This window comes from Herpailurus yagouaroundi, unplaced genomic scaffold (genome assembly GCF_014898765.1).
Source record: "Herpailurus yagouaroundi ecotype Mexico unplaced genomic scaffold, PumYag 28, whole genome shotgun sequence".
NCBI lineage: Eukaryota > Metazoa > Chordata > Mammalia > Carnivora > Felidae > Herpailurus > Herpailurus yagouaroundi.
Genome location: NW_024412376.1, coordinates 134805456 through 134824534, shown reverse-complemented (window position 1 = coordinate 134824534; position 19079 = coordinate 134805456). Strand labels below are relative to the sequence as shown.

Sequence of the window (19079 nt, the reverse complement as noted above, 5' to 3'; positions counted from 1 at the left end):
GGAAAATAGTTTGAATTTCACTGGATGAGCTGCAGTGTCAGCCCCGGGCTCACGACACATCTGCCCTCAACAGGCTTGCACACTGTGATTCCCTTTTCCTTTCGGGCTGCACTCCTTCATCCGGGATGCTGACCCCCATGGCGGTTTTCTTGAGCCTGGGTAAGTGGATGTATGTCAAAGGTCAGGAAACTATGGCCAGCTGTCTATTTTTGTAAATAACGTTTTATTGGAACCCAGCCGTGCTCATTCATTTACACCTTGCGTATGGCTGCTTTCGCAGCACAACTGCAAAGAAGAGTGGTTGCTGCAGAGACCATATGGCCTGCAAAGCTGAAAATATTTACTATCTGGCCCTCTTCAGAAAGCATTTGCCAACCTCTGTGATAGATTTAGATCGGCTAACTTTCACAAAGTGGATAAGAGGATTAAAAAGACTACTACCAAAAAAAAAACAAAACAAAACAAAAACAAAAGTAAGAAAGCAAACATATAAATCCACTGTGGATTGATAGTAATATTAACATTGCAATAAAAGAAGACAACAAGAAAATGGCAGGGCTGTTATTCTCTCACTTGTAGGGCTGCTTGTCAGATAAAAGGATAATCTTCTAATTAAGTCTGTCAAGAAGTTGGGGTGGGGGTGTACAAAGAAATGGATGGAAAGAAAGATAGATGAGAGAGAGAGGGAGAGAGAGAGGAATTATGGCTACAGGTTACATGGAAATGCTGGAGTGCATTTCCCCCCTTTAATTATCACTTAACCCTTTTTATGGTCAAGCACTGTTCTTAGGAATTCACATATATTAACTTACTTGATCCTCAAAACAACCCTAAGAGGCAGGCTCTATTTTAGTTGTCCCCATTTTATAGATGAGGAAACTAAGGCACGGAGAAGTTAAGTAATCTGCCGCAAGTTACACAGCTAGTATGTGGCAGGCAGGACTTGAATCCAAGCAGTTTGACTCCAGAGTCTATACTCTTAAACTCTACACTATCCTGTGTCTCCTGATTATGAAAACAAAGACAGAAACAAATCCCCAAATGTTTGCAGAGCACTGCCTTAGTGGGTAGCCCTCTGGGGAAGGCTCGGCATCCAACCTGGCAGCCCTTATCCCAAACTCCGGTGTGTGGTGAAAGAATTTGGAGACCACCCCCTTTAAAGGGACTTTGAGTTCTTAATTTTGAGACTCATGTCCAGGATGAACCCAGCAAATGTAGAAAGTAGCAGTGAAACAGGTGTTCCTTGCTACCAGTGAAATAGGGTGTAGAGGCCCACGGGGCATTTCCTGAGATTTCAAATGAGTTGAGAAGCGCTGCTTAGCAAGTGTCACAGCTCTGAGCACCCAGGACAGCTGAGAGCTCGGGCCGCTTGCTAGGAGGGGCCGAGGGCCTCCGGCATGGCTCTCGGTGGAGATCTGGCTCCTTTCCTATCTACCCTGTCCCTAGGCCCCACTTATCTCATTTGTAAAACGAGAGAGCTCAGCTAAATGATCTGTACAAGCTCTTCATGGGTTAAAACTATTCTGATTTCGTATTTAATAAAATGGAGAAAATATTCATGCCATGTTAATTTGTGGGGTTTTTATAAAAATAACCCTTTACATTATTTTTGACTTTTGCAATGAAAATGTAGCAGAAAGAAGGTATTTGTCCTCCCCCACCCCTCCTCTGCTACTGGGAAGAGAGTCTTTCAGCAAAACAATTCACTAGTTCTCTGTCAGGCAGGAGTTCTATTTCCAAGGGGTGGAAACACTGCCATCATTCTTCTGGAATGGAGCCAGGGATACCGCCTCCCCCCCCCCCCCCCCCCCCCCCCCCCAGGGAGGCTTGACCACAATGGGCAAAGCTTCAACCAAAGAGGGTTGAGTAGGGACCCTGGGGGTGGGGAGAGGGACAGGAAAGGATGGGAGACCCTGGAAGGTAGACTGTGTGTGAACTACAATGCAACCCCATGGGAACAGGAAAAGAGTATTTAGAAGCATCCTTCTGCACTTCCATGTGTTCACGAGCAAGACAGAATTCTGCTAATGGCCTGTGTCCTTCCAGGTCTCAAAGACATGACAACACAGTTCCATGGGCATTTTAAAAAAGATGGCTGCCGTGTGAACCTTATCTCTCTCTGCATGGTTGGATTCTTCTGGGTGACCTTTGCTTTCCCTTCATCGTGCTTTTCTATACTTTCCAATTTTTCTGCAATAGATATGTATTGCTTATGTAATAAGTTATATTGAAAATATTGTGGGGGTGCCTGTGTGGTTCAGTTGGTTAAGCCTCTGACTTCAGCTCAGGCAATGATCTCATGGTTCGTGGGTTTGAGTCCCACGTCGGGCTCTGTGCTGACAGCTCAGAGCCTGGAGCCTGCTTCAGATCCTGTGTCTCCCTCTCTCTCTGTGCCTGCCCTGCTCGTGCTCTCTCTGTCTCTCTCTCAAAAATAAATAAAACATTACAAATTTTTTTCAAATATTATGATCTTATAGAATGTCTCTAATATCATAATATTACATTTTGGCAACAAACAAGTACCTCAAAATTGGTCCATTAGGGAGGATTTGACTCCCAGAAACTCTGAAATGGCTAGAATACTTTATGTCTGTGAACTTGTGGCAAGGGACTGCCACTTCTCAAAAGGTGCAGATGTTGAAAAGATTATTGTGCTCTCTGAAATTCTTTTTTTTTTTTTTAAGATTTATTTATTTATTTTGGGAGAGAGAGATAAAACACGCTCGGGCACACTCACGTGTGCACAGGCAGGGTAGGGGCAGAGAGAGAGAGAGAGGGAGAGAGAGAATACCAAGCAGGCTCTATGCTGTTAGCACAGAGCCTGACTCGAGGCTGGGTCTCACAAATTGTGAGATCACGACCTGAGCTGAAATCAAGAGTGAGATGCTTAACCGACTGAGCCATCCAGGTGCCCCGTGCTTTCTAGAAATTCTTTGAATTGTGGGTCCCCTTTATCTGGCCAGAGTATACTCTATTGGGTGATGATTTTGCATAAACTATGGTGAGATGCTGTTCAGAACTAGTACCACGAGCTGGGAGAAGGTAGCTGTTGGCATGAAAACCATGAACTTCCAAACTCAAATATCTGAGTGCTTTGTTAACCTGGATAAATATGCCATTGGATATGGCTGACCCTAAGTTAATGAGGCACTCAGGAAATGGGGTATATTTGGAGGGTCCACATTTCTGGATGGCTAAGGTTTATTCAGATTATATTCATTGTAAATCAGTCTAAAGAATATCCGCCTGCTTCTCAGCCTTAACCCTAAATAGTGAATTCAACAGATTTCTTTTTTTCATTTAGTGTCCTGAAAAGCATGGGACTGCCATATTACAGGTTTCTTTTTTATACAGTTTGGAGCTGAGTGATTGGATAAAGATAGGCAGGTCCCTAGGAAAGCACCTAATAGTTGTTTTTAGAATGAATTTTTAAGCCTATTTTACATCTCTGTTGAAATTCTTCCTTCATGCATTGTTCTTTTAGAATGAATTGGGGTGGAGTTTGCTTTTGGTCATTAGCATCTTTGCCCTAAGAGGCAGAATTGCCCCCACCCCCAAAAGTACTGCTTTAACTTGGATTGTGTTAACATTGTAGGTTAGTATCGACTGTTAAGTATTTAAACAAATTGTAAGTGACCAAAATGAATGAACCGAGTTAATTAAGAACAGTAAGATCACCAGGGATGATCACCTTCCAGGCAGCAGTACCAGCACCAAGTGTGCACGCAGCACCTCTCCCCAGGGGCTGTTCTGAGTGTCAGGAAGGATCAAAGAAACACAGGTAGAGACTCTCTAAGCAGGAGAAGTCATCACCCAGCTGCTGTCAATTGCCAAGTGGGTGAACAACAAAAGGAGGAGGGGCGTATTAGCATGTCGAGCACCCTGGGTTGGGGCAGGCGGCCTGGCCAAGTGCTGCTAGAGGCAAACTACTCAACATCTCTAGACCTCAGTTTCCTCATGTGAAAACGAGGTGTTCAACTCAATTTCAAAAGGACCTTCAGCCTCTGAGACTCCAGAGCAGATGTTTTGTTGAAGGAGGCCTGAGGGTTTACAGCAGGAACTGTCATTTGATGGGTGAGTCAGACTGGGGGCAGCAGGAAAATAATGTCTTCACAATCCACACAAGGGCACAGGCAATTAGGAAACACACTTAGCTGATGGCTTGAGTGTCTGTTCCACTCGAAGGATATATTCCTGAAGAGGGACAGGGTGACTCATCAGCCGGCTGTAACCTGATGAAATAGAGCTATCCAATTTCCTTGCTCTGATTCCAGGCAACCAAAGGATCTTAATTTGGTTTTCCAAAGCAGTTTCCCCAGGCAAGCAGAGGAGTAAGTGATGGCAATTGGAAATTGACATTCTTTCGTGGGAGCAAAATTAGATCACGTGTGAGAAATGACTGTGAAATTAAATAAAGTAGCATTCAAATTCAAAGAAACAGCATTCTCAGTAATATCCTCATTAGTTATGAATCATTTTTGTGCTGATTTGATTGGCCTTTGAACCATGTTTCTTTTTCAGAGCTAGTAAACCCTGGGTGACTCGATAAATATAGACATTCTGGATCTGGAAAATGAGAGGCAAAAATTACTAACATTTACATGGTGCTTTACAATTTTTTTTTTAGGGTGATTTCACATAAAGATCCCAGTAGCGCTGGGAGCGAGAGAATATTATGTTCCTGGTCTCCAGCTCAGGAAAGCTTAGTACTAGAGAGCTAGGAAGGGTTCGAGCTTGCAGTCAAACCCAGGTCTTGGGCTTCAAATCCTGATTGCAACGCGGCTTCCGAAGGGAGTGAATGCTCTTCTCCCAGCCCCTCTCCCCATATTCACTCACATGACCACAGGCGACACGTGCCAGATCTTGAAGGGGTTGAAGCAGAAGGTAATCTGTTCTGGAGATCGTGAAACTGATCTCTTTCCCTCTGCAAATGCCTCGCGAAGCACATTCGTAGGGCCTCTCCAGAGGCTGCCTCATGAGGGGAGGTTCTGCTTGGCTTCCCTTTGTCATTAGACTCAGGCTGAATCTGCTTGCTGCATGTGGAGAAAGTGCCCGTTCTGCTTTGGCAGAGTCTCCGGAGTGTGGGGTTCCTACCTGTCTTCATCTGAAAGTTTGGTCTGGATATCCCTGCTGAAAGTGACTAGGGATCCCCAGCTGGGACAGCTCCCCTAGATCTAGCCCACTGCCGGATCTAGCCCACCCAGCCTCCTGCATCTCTGCTGCCAGAGCTGCCTGGCTCAGATTACCAGAGGGGAGGGAGGGTGGGTATGGATCTCAGGATCTGGGGCCCCAGGTGCACCACAAGCCTGAGCTCTCCATCTGCCTTGGCAAAACTCTGCCTGTGGCAGAGTGAGATCTTTGTATCCAGACCCTTCCAATTCACGGAGGCAAGTGGAAGACTGCTGCGTGGCTGGGAATTTCTAAAGGCTCAGGAAAAAGATGAACTGGCCCCATTCCTGCATCTCCTTTTGCTGGATTTACTTTGCTGTCTCCAGACTGAGAGGTAAGAGGCTGATGGGTGTGTAACCATCTCAGCTCATTTGGGGGCCACTTCTTTGGTGGGAGTGGGCCAGCAAACAGAACAAATGCTCTAACTGCCAGGAAGTGTTTGTGCCTCTTATTGACTCACCAGAAAAATATACCCAAAGCTTGTCCCTAGCTGATGCTGGGTTCTGCCCAGTTCTGGTCCTCAGTTTGTTGTTCTTTGCTTTGAAATATATATGACATTGAATATTGATCCAGGTCCCTCTTTTTGAGCAGCTGTAGAAACAGCAGATGGAAAATATGCTCAGAAATTGTTTAATGACCTTTTTGAAGATTATTCCAATGCTCTTCGTCCAGTAGAAGATACAGATAAAGTCCTGAATGTCACCCTGCAGATTACACTTTCTCAGATTAAGGACATGGTAAGTAACATAAAGTGGTGACTCTTTGAAATCGTGCTAAGGATGAAGCTAACAGTGCTTTCCAAAGAGATGTCTTACCCAGAATTGGAGAGGGAGTGAGAACAGACAGCAACATGTGCAAGCTGGTGGAGGAAGGGAATACCAAGGAGAGGTGCTCTCTACAAAAGTAATTTCACTAAATGTTACCTGATCCTGGCCATTAAGAGTAAGTCTTGATCATCTAGACAGAGATGGGGTCACATATTGTAGGATTCCCTTTCTATGAGGTGTCCAAAATAGGCAGAACCATAGAGACAAAAAGCAGAGTAGTGGTTGCTAGGGGCTGTCGAAGAACCAGAGACTCGTGAGTGGTGGCCTGATGGTCATAGGGTTTCTTTTTTGGGCTGACAACAATTTTCTGGAATTAGATAGTGGTAATGGTTGTATGACATTGTAATCCACTGAATCATACATTTTAAGAGGGCTAAATGGTGAGTTTTATGTTACATGAATTTTATTCCTGTTTTTTTTTTTTTTAAAGAAAGGTAGTGTTTTAACATGGCGTATCTTATTCAGTGCTTATAGGCATTTAATTACACAAAGTTATGAAACTTGAAAGACTTTCTTCTGTATATTATAGATATTTTCTGACTTTCTCATTCAAGTGAATCATCAGTTGATCAATTTTCAGAGAAATTTGGGCTGTTGATCCATGCAAAGATCTGATGGCTTCAACATTTGTCCACTTTACATTCAGAACAGTAAATTAAGTAGAAAAAAATATGGCCTTGGCAGTCAGTCAAAGGGTTAGACTAGAAAAGCTCTCATTTATTTAATGAAAGTAGATTTGTGCCCTTGGAATTTCTGTTGCGAGGAACAAGTGTTCTAGAGATGGAAGGCATTTGGTTGAGGTGTCTGCTGGACAGAGTTCTATCATGGTTACTTGCGCAGGATGAAAGAAACCAGATTCTGACTGCCTATTTATGGATCCGCCAAATCTGGCATGATGCATATCTCACGTGGGATCGAGACCAGTATGATGGACTGGATTCCATCAGGATCCCCAGTGACCTGGTATGGAGGCCAGATATTGTCCTATATAACAAGTAAGTACAAGTCAGTCATTACTTGGGAATGAACTTGCTGATTTAACAGAATTGACACATAATGAAAAAAGATATTTAAAACATTCATGAAGTACCAATTCATGTATCTAGACCCTGAAATCATGGTCATAGAATCTTAGGTAATATAATAATGGGTCATAAAAGCTTCGAGCTACGTTCCCCTTTTGGATGAGAAACAATTGTATAGGTTGTATTGGTTTCCTAGGGTGCTCTAACAAAGTACCACAAACTGGGTGGCTTAAACAGCAGAAATATATTAGCTCACAGTTCTGGAGGCTAGAAGTACAAGGTTGGTTTTTTCTGAGCCTATGAAAGAGAATATGTTCCATGCCTCTCCTCTAGCTTCTGGTGGTTGCTGGCAATCTTTGTTTTCCCTGGACTTGTAGAAGTATCACCTTGACCTCTGCCCTCCTCTTCACATGCCGTTCTTCAATGTGTTGTCTATGTCCATTTTTTCCCTTTTATAAAAACAAAAGTTGTGTTGGATTAGGGGCTACCCTACTCCAGCATGACCTTGTCTTAATTAATTACATTTGCAATGGCCCTATTCCAAATTTACATTCTGAGGTGCTGGGAGCTAGGATTTCGGCATATTCATTTCTGAGGGATACAATTCAACCCATAACAGTTGTGCTCCCTTCTCCAAGATCATGTATCAGTAACAGTGATACTACTAAGATTAAATCAGAATGGGCCAGCTAGTAGCTGACCTGTGGATTTCGGACATTGCAGTGGAAGATAAACTAGATCATAAGATCATCAGTTGGCCTTTTCCTGATTTCAGAGCTAGGAACATTGAGAAAACGGGTAGGTACGGTTTATGTTTTCCCAGATTGTAAAGTGCACATAAATCACCTGAAGAGCTTGTGAAAATACAGATTTTGATTCAGTAGGTCTGAGATAGAGTTTGATGTTCTACATTTCTGTAAGCTTTAGATGTCAGTGCTGCTGGTTCATGGACCACACTTTGAGAAGGAACCACATTGCTCTACCACAGTTCATGTTCAGTAGCTCCACCTGTTTCGAAGGAGCTTCTCTCTTTTTCTTCTGGAACCCAAGTTCCTGTGGGTTGGGAAAGGTTCCTCTTTGACTCAGAACAGGGTGAATGAGGGGCAGTTCAGGGGAGCTCTCCTGAAAACTCAGCCTTCTAGTGCGCATGAGTTTCCCTTCAGGAAGAAACATTGGTGAGTTGCAACCAACTGAGAGAACTCATCCAAGGGACATGACCTATTGAATTGTAGTACCTATCCTTCTGACTTTCTCCATTCTGAGTGGACCTTCCATATTCTTTTCAAGCAAGACAACATCCAAGTGTTAGTGCTTTATTAGTCCAGTTTCTACACTCTTCTCTCTCTCTCTCTCTCTCTCTCTCTCTCTCTGTCACACACACACACACACACACACACACACACACACACACACAGAAGGCAAGAGAATGAGTCACATTGTCCATTAGTTCCTCTCACTCACCGGGCACAGGTAATCAGAGAATATAGTTTACATAGATCATTATCAGTATTCTATCAATTCTAACAGTTCTTCCTGGAAAGTAGAGTGCTAGTTCTTCTCCTCCCTCTGCTTTGGTTGGCTAAAGGTGTGAGCAACTCTTACTGACATGCTTCTTTGCAAGCTTGCATGGTAACCTAAGTTAGACCTACCCCAGTCCCCTGTTGTTACAGAAGCCAGTTGTGTGCTCATGAGCTCATACAAACCTACTGTGGCTTTCCTAAATTCTAATCCCTTTCTCCCCTCCCCCTTTCTCCCCAGATCATTGGCCTTGAGGTGTGTGAGTTCTGTTCCCTGTCCCTTTCAGGGAATCTTTTCATCACGTTGATTAATCAACTCTTTTCTATTCCTCTGGGTTGACTCTTCAGTCTTCTCTGCCTTCCTGTCCCAGATAGTTCTGTCTCAGATCCTTTATTCTGCTTTGCATTCTCCTTCTCAGTAATGTCAGAATTTTATTACTTAGAGGAAACTCTAAATGTAGTTATGGTTGGATGCCATTTGCATTCCTATACCCAGCTGAAATGAGAATAGAAGAGAGTTATAGGATCAGGCAAAGAAGGGACCTTGGTCATAGCCATTTTCCTGACCCTAGCCCTTCCAGCTGAATCCCTGGACCTGCAGACTCTTCTGATCCCAGATATAATATTCTTATTATTTCTGAGAAGGTAGTACACAACCTTGGAGACCACAAAATAGGCTTTCTGAGTGGTGGTGGGAGAGGAAAGAGGAGTATATGGTAGTGATCCAATCAGTTGTGACAAATATAGATTGGGCAGGAAGATGCTTAACATCTAGATTCACCACTGGTGCCTGAACCCACAGGGCTACACTTGTTAGGGTGTGTTCAGGATGGTTATTGGTCTGGAAGTTACTTCATGTGAGGAGCAGTTGAATTTGTTGACACTTAGTTTGGAAGCAAGAAGTCCTTGGGAAGACTTGATAGCTATGTTAGTCAACCAAGGAGAAAATTAGGTAAAGAAAAGAGAGAATTGCTCTAAAATCCAAGACTATTAAAAGTTAAAGGGAAGACAAACAGTTTAAAAAATAATCATAGCGAATAACTTAAGCAATGAATGTTCCCAAAAGATAGTGAGCTCTTTAGCAATATAGTTATTCAAGCAGATACTGGCTCTGTTACCAGATCAGTAAAAGAATAAATCAATTTTGGCTCAGAGTTCTAGCAAGGTTGTTTAGTCTAAGTATATGGCCAATATAATGGTTAGTGCAAAAGGCTACAAGGATTCCTAACATTACACTGGGTAAAGACTGGATTATAGAAATTCTGAATGTACATTTATTATGAGAGAGTTCTTTTTTTTTTTTTTAAAGTTCATGTATTTATTTTGAGAGAGAGAAAGAGAGAGAGAGGATATGCAAGAGAGAGCAGGGGAGGGGCAAAGAGAGAGGGATAGACAGAATACCAAGCAGGCTCCTGGCTGACAGTGCAAAGCCTGACATGGGAGCCTGATGTCACCAACACTGAGATCATGACCTGAACCAAAATCAAGGGTCTGAAGCTTAACTGACTGAGCCACCCAGATGCCCCATGAGAGAGTTCTAATGGTTGGGTTTGTTTTTTTTTTTCAAGATTTTTTAATTTTTGTTTTTTTTTAAGTTTATTTGTTTATTTTGAGAGAGGGAAAGAAAATGCATGCATGAGTGGGGGAGGAGCAGAGAGAGAAAGAGGCAGAGAGAGAATCCCAAGCAGGCTCCACGCTGACCATGAGATGTGGGGGCTAGAACTCATGAACCATGAGATCATCATCTGAGCTAAAATCAAGAGTCAGACACCCAACCAACTGAGCCACTCAGGTGCCCCCCAATTTTTTTCAAGTAATCTCTATACCTAATGTCAGGCTCAAACTCACAACCCCAAGATCAAGCGTCGCATGCTCCACCAACTGAGATAGCCAGGTGACCCTAATGGTTGGGTTTCAGTGGGCCATGTTAACACTTGTTTTAGACCTAGTAAGGAATTGGGTACCTTATCATATATGGACAGACTTTGTCTAGAATTTAGCATTAGGGCTCGCTTAAGTCATCTAGGTGGTTGAGAAAATGGCAAACTTGTTAGATGAGTTTAGAAGTGAAGGAGGGGAAGAGGAACAGGTTTGAGGAAAAAAATGATGAGTTTGGTGTGGGATCTATTCAGTTTGGGGGGGCCAAAGGAACATCCACATGGAGACAACCAATGAAGAGACTGAAAAGGCAATTCTTAAACCTGGAAAGAAGGTCAGGGATAGAGATACCAAAAGCCCTTTGAGCCCTTATAGAACTACTCAAGGAAGGAAAGAAAATGACTGTGGATAAAGCTGGTGAAACTCTTCACTGAAGACATTTAAAGAAGACATATAGAAGAAATGGCTAAAAGGGTGGAAAAAGATGTGAGAGAGAGTTGTGTCATAGAAACCACAGGGAAGAAAGGATGTCTAGAAACTTACAGTGTGAAATGTTTGGGAAGAATTGAACAGGATAGGAATTTAGAATAGGTCTTTATATTTGCTGTTTGCGTCATGAATGACCTTTGAAAGAGGACACACTGGGAAGAAGCCAAACTGTAAGAATAAAAGCAAGATGGGGAAGTGACAGCAACGTGTATCACTTCCAGTGTATAGAAAAAGAGGCGGGAAGTGAGAAGTGCCTGAGAGGAAGGAAAGCTGGTAGGAGAGACTGTGGAATGTTATGCCCAGAATTCGTGATCCCCAAAGACCACTAGGGAGCCGAGTCTGATGCAAAAGGAAAAGAGCCTTTATTCGAGCTAGCTCGAGCTCAATCCCCTACCTGCACCGATGCAGCGGTGATATACTGGGGAGAGAGAGCGAGTTTCAAAAGGACAAAGGTTTTATTGGGGCCTAGGGGCAGTTGGTGAGGTAATGGCTGTGGCCTCAGCCGATTGGCTGGGGAAGGGTCTGGGGAAGGGTCGGAGTCCTGTTAGGCAGGTGAGTGGGAGGTTACTCAAGGGGAGGAGGCGTGGTCAAGGTGAAGGACACAGAACAAGATGGAGTCGGCTGGAGTAGGCCCGCCCTTTCATGGAACAGCATTGGGAAAGGTTTAGATGATATAGAATAAGAAGAACCAAGAGAGGGGCACCTGAGTGGCTCAGACTACTGAGCATCCGACTTTGGCTCAGGTCATGATCTCACGGTCATGGCTTCGAGCCCTGTGTCAGGCTCTGTGCTGACAGCCCACAGCCTGGAGCCCGCTTTGGATTCTGTGTCTCCCTCTCTCTCTGCCCCTCCCCTACTCTCTCTCTCTCTCTCTGTCTCTCAAAAATAAATAAACATTAAAAAAAAAAAAAAAAGGAGAACCAAGAGATGCAGAATCCTGAAGGAGACCTGGGAGGACAGGAATCACAGTATCGGAAAGGAAGTTAGCCTTGGAAAGAAAGCGGGGGCTTCTTTTTGTTTTGGAAATGTCCAAAGAGATTCTCTCTGATCCTGAGATTCTCTCCTCCTATACCAAGAAGCAGGATGGGTGAGTGATATTCTCTGTTCACACATAGTTCTCACTTCTCATTTAGCTAACTGTATACATTTCTCATTGTTACAGAGGATAGGTTCAGGGATTTTCAAATGACTTCAGCTTGTTATCTTCACAAAGACCCATTCTAAAGATCCTCCTCTCTAAACCCTCATTAAAGGCCATCATTAAAATTTGAGCACCACAAGGTTAACTATAATGGTCTGATTTGGTCCACTTCAGACCATTACAATTAATGTTGTGGTGCCCAATTTTTAAGAAGTGGAAAGAAATCCTTTAAAACATGCCAGTTCTTTGATCCAGCACATGTTCTTCTAGCAATTCAACCTAAGGAAAGAGTCAGTGGATAAATGCAAAGATTCAATTACAGGGACATTCACTACAGCATTGTTTATAAATGCAAATCATGGAAACTGACAATGTTGAGCATCAACAGATGGGTTAAATAAGTATGGCATCTCTATATAATGGAATATAAAGGAAAACTATCAGCCGTGAAAATAATGTTGCAGGAGAATATGAATGAATAACCACATTTTAAATTTTGTATCATCCTTTTTATGCTAAAATAATTTTTTTATTTCAGGATAATTTTAGATTTCCAGAAAAGTTGCAAAGATGGTACAGAGAGTTCCTATATACCCTTCACCTAGCTTCCCCTGATGTTACATCTTATATAACAGTACATTTGTCAAAACTAATACAATGTTATTAGTTAAACTACAGACTTTATTGGATTTCACCAGTTTTTCCACAAATGTGCTTTTTATTCCAGAATCCAATCCAGGATGCCTTTCACATTAATTTAACCATAATATGTTTTGTAGGGAAAAAATTATAAGGGAGACTGGAAAATACGCATTAAATGTGAATAGAAACGTATCAGTTAAGGTTGTAAGCGTTGAAAACTGACTTTGACTACTTTGTGAAAAAAGGGGTTTGTTGGAAGGGCATGGTGCAGCTCATTGAATTAAAGGGGGAAGAAAAGGGCACCTGGGTGGCTCAGTCGGTGTCTGACTTTGGCTCAGGTCATGATCTCGTGGTTTATGAGTTCGAGTCACATGTCAAGCTCTGGGCTGGCAGCTTAGAGCCTGGACCCTGCTTGGGATTCTGTGTCTCCTTCTCTCTCTGCCCCTCCCCCACTTGTACTCTGTCTCTGTCTCTGTCTCTCTCTCTCAAAAATGAATAAACATTTTTAAAAAATAAAGGGGGAAAAATCAATGACCAGTTTTTAGAAAGGACACCCTGAGACTGCTCTAGAGTTTGAGGAAGCAAGAACTCCTGAGCTGGTTTGTTTTATTAGGAAGCACCACCAGGGCGACTGTTTTTGGTCTTTGGGTCCCTCTACATAAGATCTAAATTCCAGGGAGGGTGAATCAGTTGGATCTAGTCCTTGGCCAAAGGAGGCTGGGGCACCTTGATGAACATTTCATCTGCCTTCTAATGGTGGTAGAAAAAGTCACTCTCTAAAGGAAAATAGAAATTCTGTACCCAGGCATAAATGTTGATAAAGCAAAAAGAAGATATACCTAGAATAAATCATTATTTCTTAGGTTATGGGTAAATGAATTTTTGTCTGCATTTTTCAAATGTTCTATGATAAACATGTACAACTCTTCCAATCGCAACAAAAGGCTATTTTAATATTCTTGTGTCCAAGGTCAATAAAATCAGGTAAGCAGGCCTCCCTGTTAGAATTCAGCCTCAACAGGGTTACTTTTTGTCTAGATGCTTGAATCATTATACCTGGACTAAGAAACTGGCTTTGGAAATGAAGAGGAAAGGACATAGAGCAGAGATGCTTTAAAGGAAGAATTCCGGAGAAGTTGGCCCTGAGTAGTTACAGGAGATGGAGGAGAGGGGCAAATTGGAATTGGTTCTGACTTTCAGCCAGGGTGACAGGGAGAATGGTGACCCATTGCCAGAGGCACTGAAATGATGGCCACAGGGCCATGAGCTGTTTGGAGTGAGGGAGTTGATGAGTTGTCTTGACCAGCAGCTTTCATATTCCTCCTCTGGCCTCCAGGGCTGATGACGAATCTTCTGAGCCTGTGAACACCAACGTGGTTCTGCGGTATGATGGGCTAATCACCTGGGATGCACCAGCCATCACCAAAAGCTCCTGTGTAGTGGATGTCACCTATTTCCCCTTTGATAACCAGCAGTGCAATCTGACCTTTGGTTCCTGGACCTACAATGGCAACCAGGTGGACATATTCAATGCCCTAGACAGTGGAGACCTCTCTGACTTCATCGAAGATGTGGAGTGGGAGGTCCATGGCATGCCTGCTGTGAAGAATGTGATCTCCTATGGCTGCTGCTCTGAGCCTTACCCAGATGTGACATTCACTCTCCTTCTGAAGAGGAGGTCCTCATTCTATATCGTCAACCTCCTCATCCCATGCGTCCTCATATCTTTTCTGGCTCCCTTGAGTTTCTATCTCCCAGCAGCCTCTGGGGAAAAGGTCTCCTTGGGAGTGACCATCCTGTTGGCCATGACTGTATTTCAGCTCATGGTGGCAGAGATCATGCCGGCCTCAGAAAATGTACCTCTGATAGGTGAGTTCAAGTGTCTCACACTTTGAGACTAGCTTTGTAGTGACTGGGATTGTATCTGTTCCTTTAAACTTATAACAATTAGGTCAACCTCAGACTCAACACAGGCTGTCACATACTTCATTTAGTGTCTTCAGTTGGCATCTTTGAAAACAGATATGGCTGTTTTCCAAAACTAGTCTTATGGCCTCCGGGTTTACACAAAAGGGAAATGAGAGGTAATATAGTTTAGAACAGTGCTTCTCAAAGTGTGGTCCCTGGACCCACAGTGCAGCATCATTTTAAAATGCAAATTCTCAGGGCCCACCCAGACTACTGAATTAGAAACTCTGGGAGCAAACCCTGGCAATCTGTTTTAACAAGGCCTCTGGGTGATTTTGATGCACTTTCTGTTTCATTGACTTAGAAGTTAAGGCCATGATTTTGAAGTTAAAGAAATCTGCATTTGAACTCTGATCTCACCACTCATTTCTTAATGATCAATCTTAGGCAAGTTACTTCATCTTTTAGTTTCTGTTTCATCACCTGAAAATTTTGTGTAATTGCTACTCATTGTGTCATTGGTTAGGGTAGGAGCTGGCATATGGTAAGTATCCAGTAAGTAGTGACTATTATTATCTTTTCACATCACAAGGGATTTCTTCTTGGGAAAGACCGGCGAACATGATAGAAATAGTTGACTATTTTTAAGCCCATCATCTTCCCTTAAGAGAATAATCTTTAGCCTTTATTGGGTATAGTAGATATGGGAGAACTTGTTAAAATGTAGATTCCTACATCTAAAGGTTTGATTTAGCAATCTTGGGCAAGAGTTGGGAATCTAAGGTGATTCTAGGATAGGCCACATTTTCAATACTCTGCTCTAATAAAATGTCCTTCTAAGGGTAGATGTGGAAACAGAGACTACCCACCCCTGCCTCCTCTTCTTTTCCTTACCTCATTTTGAGGCCCCTCCTAACACCTTTCCTACCTGCACCCTGCCACCTGGGTCCTACTCAGCTCCAACACATCTGTCTCAATGACTTGCTGTTGTAATAGATGCTTCCCAGAATCAGAGGCTAGACCTAATTTCTGGTTCTTAAAGTAGACAATTAGGAGAAATTTCAGGACACCTAGAGGCTTAGAGACCAATATGAAAGGGATGTTGTACTGCCCTTTTATCCTCTACTGAATCCAATATTACCCAATATTCAGACATTGCTATGTTGGTTTCCCTGTTTGGAGAGCAAAAAACATAGATGCATGTACAGACGGACGGACACACACACACACACACACACACACACACTCACCTTTTTGAGAAATAGACACAGAGAGTTCTCTCTGCCCCACCCCCACACCACTAATAAAGAGGAAGAAGTGTATTGGCATTTCTATTGCCTCTCCTGAGACAGAAATGATTGACAGTGATGACCTCTAATCACAACCTATTTGAGGCAAGAACAATTGGCAGATCTCTCTTTCTTCTTTACAAGTGACATTCAATGGAAAGCTGGCTAAAGCTTTAAAGAGAGAAGTCTTGGGATGTGTGTCAGAAATTTTGCAACATTACTTATTCTGTGTCTGTGATAATATTCCTTTCTAGGAAATAATTCCTTTCTAGGAAAGGTGCACACAGATCTTGAGCATGTTTATTAACTATTACAATGTGTCATTTGCAGCACCTATGAAATACATTTCTAATCTTATAGAAATGTGTTCAAGTTTTCCAAAGAAGTGTAGTATTGGATCTAAGCTTCTGGCCCATAGTCTTTAGCATATTAAGACAGGTCCCATTTATTCTGAGTTTACTTTGAGCTTTTAACAAATAATGAGCAGATGATGAAATTATCAAGTACATTGTTTTCATCTGTTAAGATTATCATCTGAGCTTTTTCCTTTACCCCATTAATATAGTGAATTAGGTTTTCTGATGTTGAGTTAAACCCTCCTTTATCATGGTGAATTATCATTTTAAGACACTACTAGATTTAGTTAGCTAATAATTTTTATAGGACTTTCTCAAATACATCTGTAAGTAAAATGACCTTAATATTTCCTTTCTTGTTATTTTTGGAATCAAGGCTAAATTGACTTCATAATAGGAGATAGGCAGTTTTCTCTTTTTCTATTTCTGGAACAACCTGACATGGTAAGACTTGTATAAGACATGCACAAACTTGTAAAAGTTTGGTAAAACTCATCTATAAAACCAACTCTGGAGCTTTCCTATTCCTTTTTTTTATGCTAAATTTGATGTCTTATGTATTTCTAGAAATTTCATTTAGGTTTTCAAATATATTATTGTACAGCTATTTATAATATTGTTTTATTGTATTCTAAATTTCTATCCTGTTACTTCTTTTATATTCTCTTTCTCTCTCTCTCTTTCCCCACCACCACCCTGCCTGTATTCTGTGAGTGGCTGTATCAAAGTTTATCAATTTTATTCCTCTTTTCAAATAGCTTTTTCTTTGGTTTGCTTTATTTTTTTGTTGTTGTTGTTCTAAATTTTATAAATTTGTGCCTTCACCTTTATTAATTCCTTCCTTAACTTTCCTTTTTCATGAATATTTGCTTTATGCAATCACATGTTAAAGACAAACAGTGACATAGTGCCTCCTTTCTTACCCAACAGTAAAGAGGTCTGAAGACAATTCTGGGAGCTGGCCAAGATCGTTGTTTGTTCAAAGTGGAATTTTTTCACATCATGATCTCAGCAAACATTTAGAAAACTAACTCAGTGCAAGAGACAGTCCTCAGAACTTTACATGTATCGTCTCCATTAAGCCTCACGTATGCCTGTATATCTAATTATTATGCTCATTTTACAGAGAAGGAAGCTGAGGCATAGCAGGATGGTATAGCTTGCTCTAGGCCACAAGTCTACTAAGTGATAGAGCTGTCATTTGAACCCAAAAAGTTCGATTTCAGAAGTTTATACTAGTAACCATTAGTGTATACAGCTTCCCTAGAAAAGGTGTTTGTTTCTTTTTTCTTTTTCTTTCTTCTCTTTTCTTTTCTTTCTTTCTTTCTTTCTTTTTTTTTTTTTTTTTTTTTTGGAGGGGGGGCAAACATAAGGACAATTTTAAGCTAACTCGGTTGTGGTTATTTTCCAGGCAAATACTACATAGCCACAATGGCTTTGATCACAGCCTCCACCGCGTTGACCATTATGGTGATGAATATCCACTTCTGTGGGGCCGAGGCCCGGCCAGTGCCACCCTGGGCCAGGGTGGTCATCCTGAAATACATGTCCAGGGTCTTGTGTGTCTACGATGTGGGTGAGAGCTGCCTTAGTCCCCGCCACAACAGGGAGCGAACCCACCTCACAAAGGTTTATGGCAAACTTCCAGAGCCAAATCTGAACATGGACAGAAACAAAGACCTTCCCAGAAAGAAGGAAATAAACAAGCTCTTAAAGAATGACTTGGGATGCCAGGGTGAGAACCCACAGGATGCTGACAGTTACTGTGCACGGTACAAAGTGCTGACAAGGAATATCGAGTACATTGCCAAGTGCCTCAAAGACCACAAGGCCACCAATTCCAAGGGGAGTGAGTGGAAGAAAGTTGCAAAAGTCATAGACCGATTCTTCATGTGGGTTTTTTTCATTATGGTGTTTGTGATGACTGTTTTGATCATAGCAAGAGCAGATTAGTGGGCATTTGGTATATGGAAATAAAGCAATAAAATTCCCTGTGATCTACTCTAATATTTTCCCAAGTCAGATTTACATACACACATGCAAATATATATATATATATAAATATATATATATATATATATACATATATATATATATAGTGTGTGTGTGTGTGTGTGTGTATATACACACACACACATACACACATATATATGTAAACATACATATAAAATTTAGTGGTTATGTTGTGTTTACTTTTTAATTTCTTTTTTTAATGGTTATTTATTTTTGAGAGAGAGACAGAGACACAGAGAGACAGACTGCAAGTGGGGGAGGGGCAGAGAGAGGGAGACACAGAATCTGAAGCAGACTCCAGGCTCTGAGCTGTCAGCACAGAGCCCGACACGGGTCTGGAACTCACGAACTATGAGATCATGACCTGAGCCAAAGTTGGATGCTTAACTGACTGAGCTACCTCCTGCACCCCTTTTATTTTTCATTTCAAATCAATATTATATAATATATCTTTCAAGTTAAGTGATGCAGAAAAAAGAAAAGTTGTTAAGCAGGAGGTCCAAAATTTCAAAGGTAGGAAGATGAAGGAAATAAAAAAGGATTTCTTTTGCAGCCCACCAGGGTGGTAGGCGGCTGGCCCCTTTAGTAGTACAGATAACACAGAACCTTATATTACTCTTTAGAAATGAAAACAAAATGAAACAAGCTCATTCTCCCCTTAGTCCCTATTAAAACATGCTTTAAAAAAAAAAAGAAAGGGAAATAGTCATGTATTCTTCAGTGCAATTTAAGTCGCTATGTTACCTTTCTCAGGACTGGTGCATTTCAAGTCATTTCTCAAATGATGGAATAAAAATTTTTGTTCCATATATAAAGGTAGTCTAA

At 41.8% G+C, this 19079-nt stretch overlaps 1 protein-coding gene across 1 annotated transcript; it reads left to right on the top strand.

Annotated features, from left to right (window-relative positions):
* The first annotated feature begins 5299 nt into the window (after positions 1 to 5299).
* Positions 5300 to 18238, top strand: CHRNA9 (cholinergic receptor nicotinic alpha 9 subunit). The gene is made up of 5 exons (XM_040485154.1): positions 5300 to 5503; positions 5761 to 5906; positions 6837 to 6991; positions 14025 to 14557; positions 17653 to 18238. Exons 1-5 carry the CDS (start codon positions 5440 to 5442, stop codon positions 18192 to 18194), a joined length of 1440 nt encoding a protein of 479 aa, XP_040341088.1. The 5' UTR covers positions 5300 to 5439; the 3' UTR covers positions 18195 to 18238.
* The last annotated feature ends 841 nt before the right edge of the window (positions 18239 to 19079 follow it).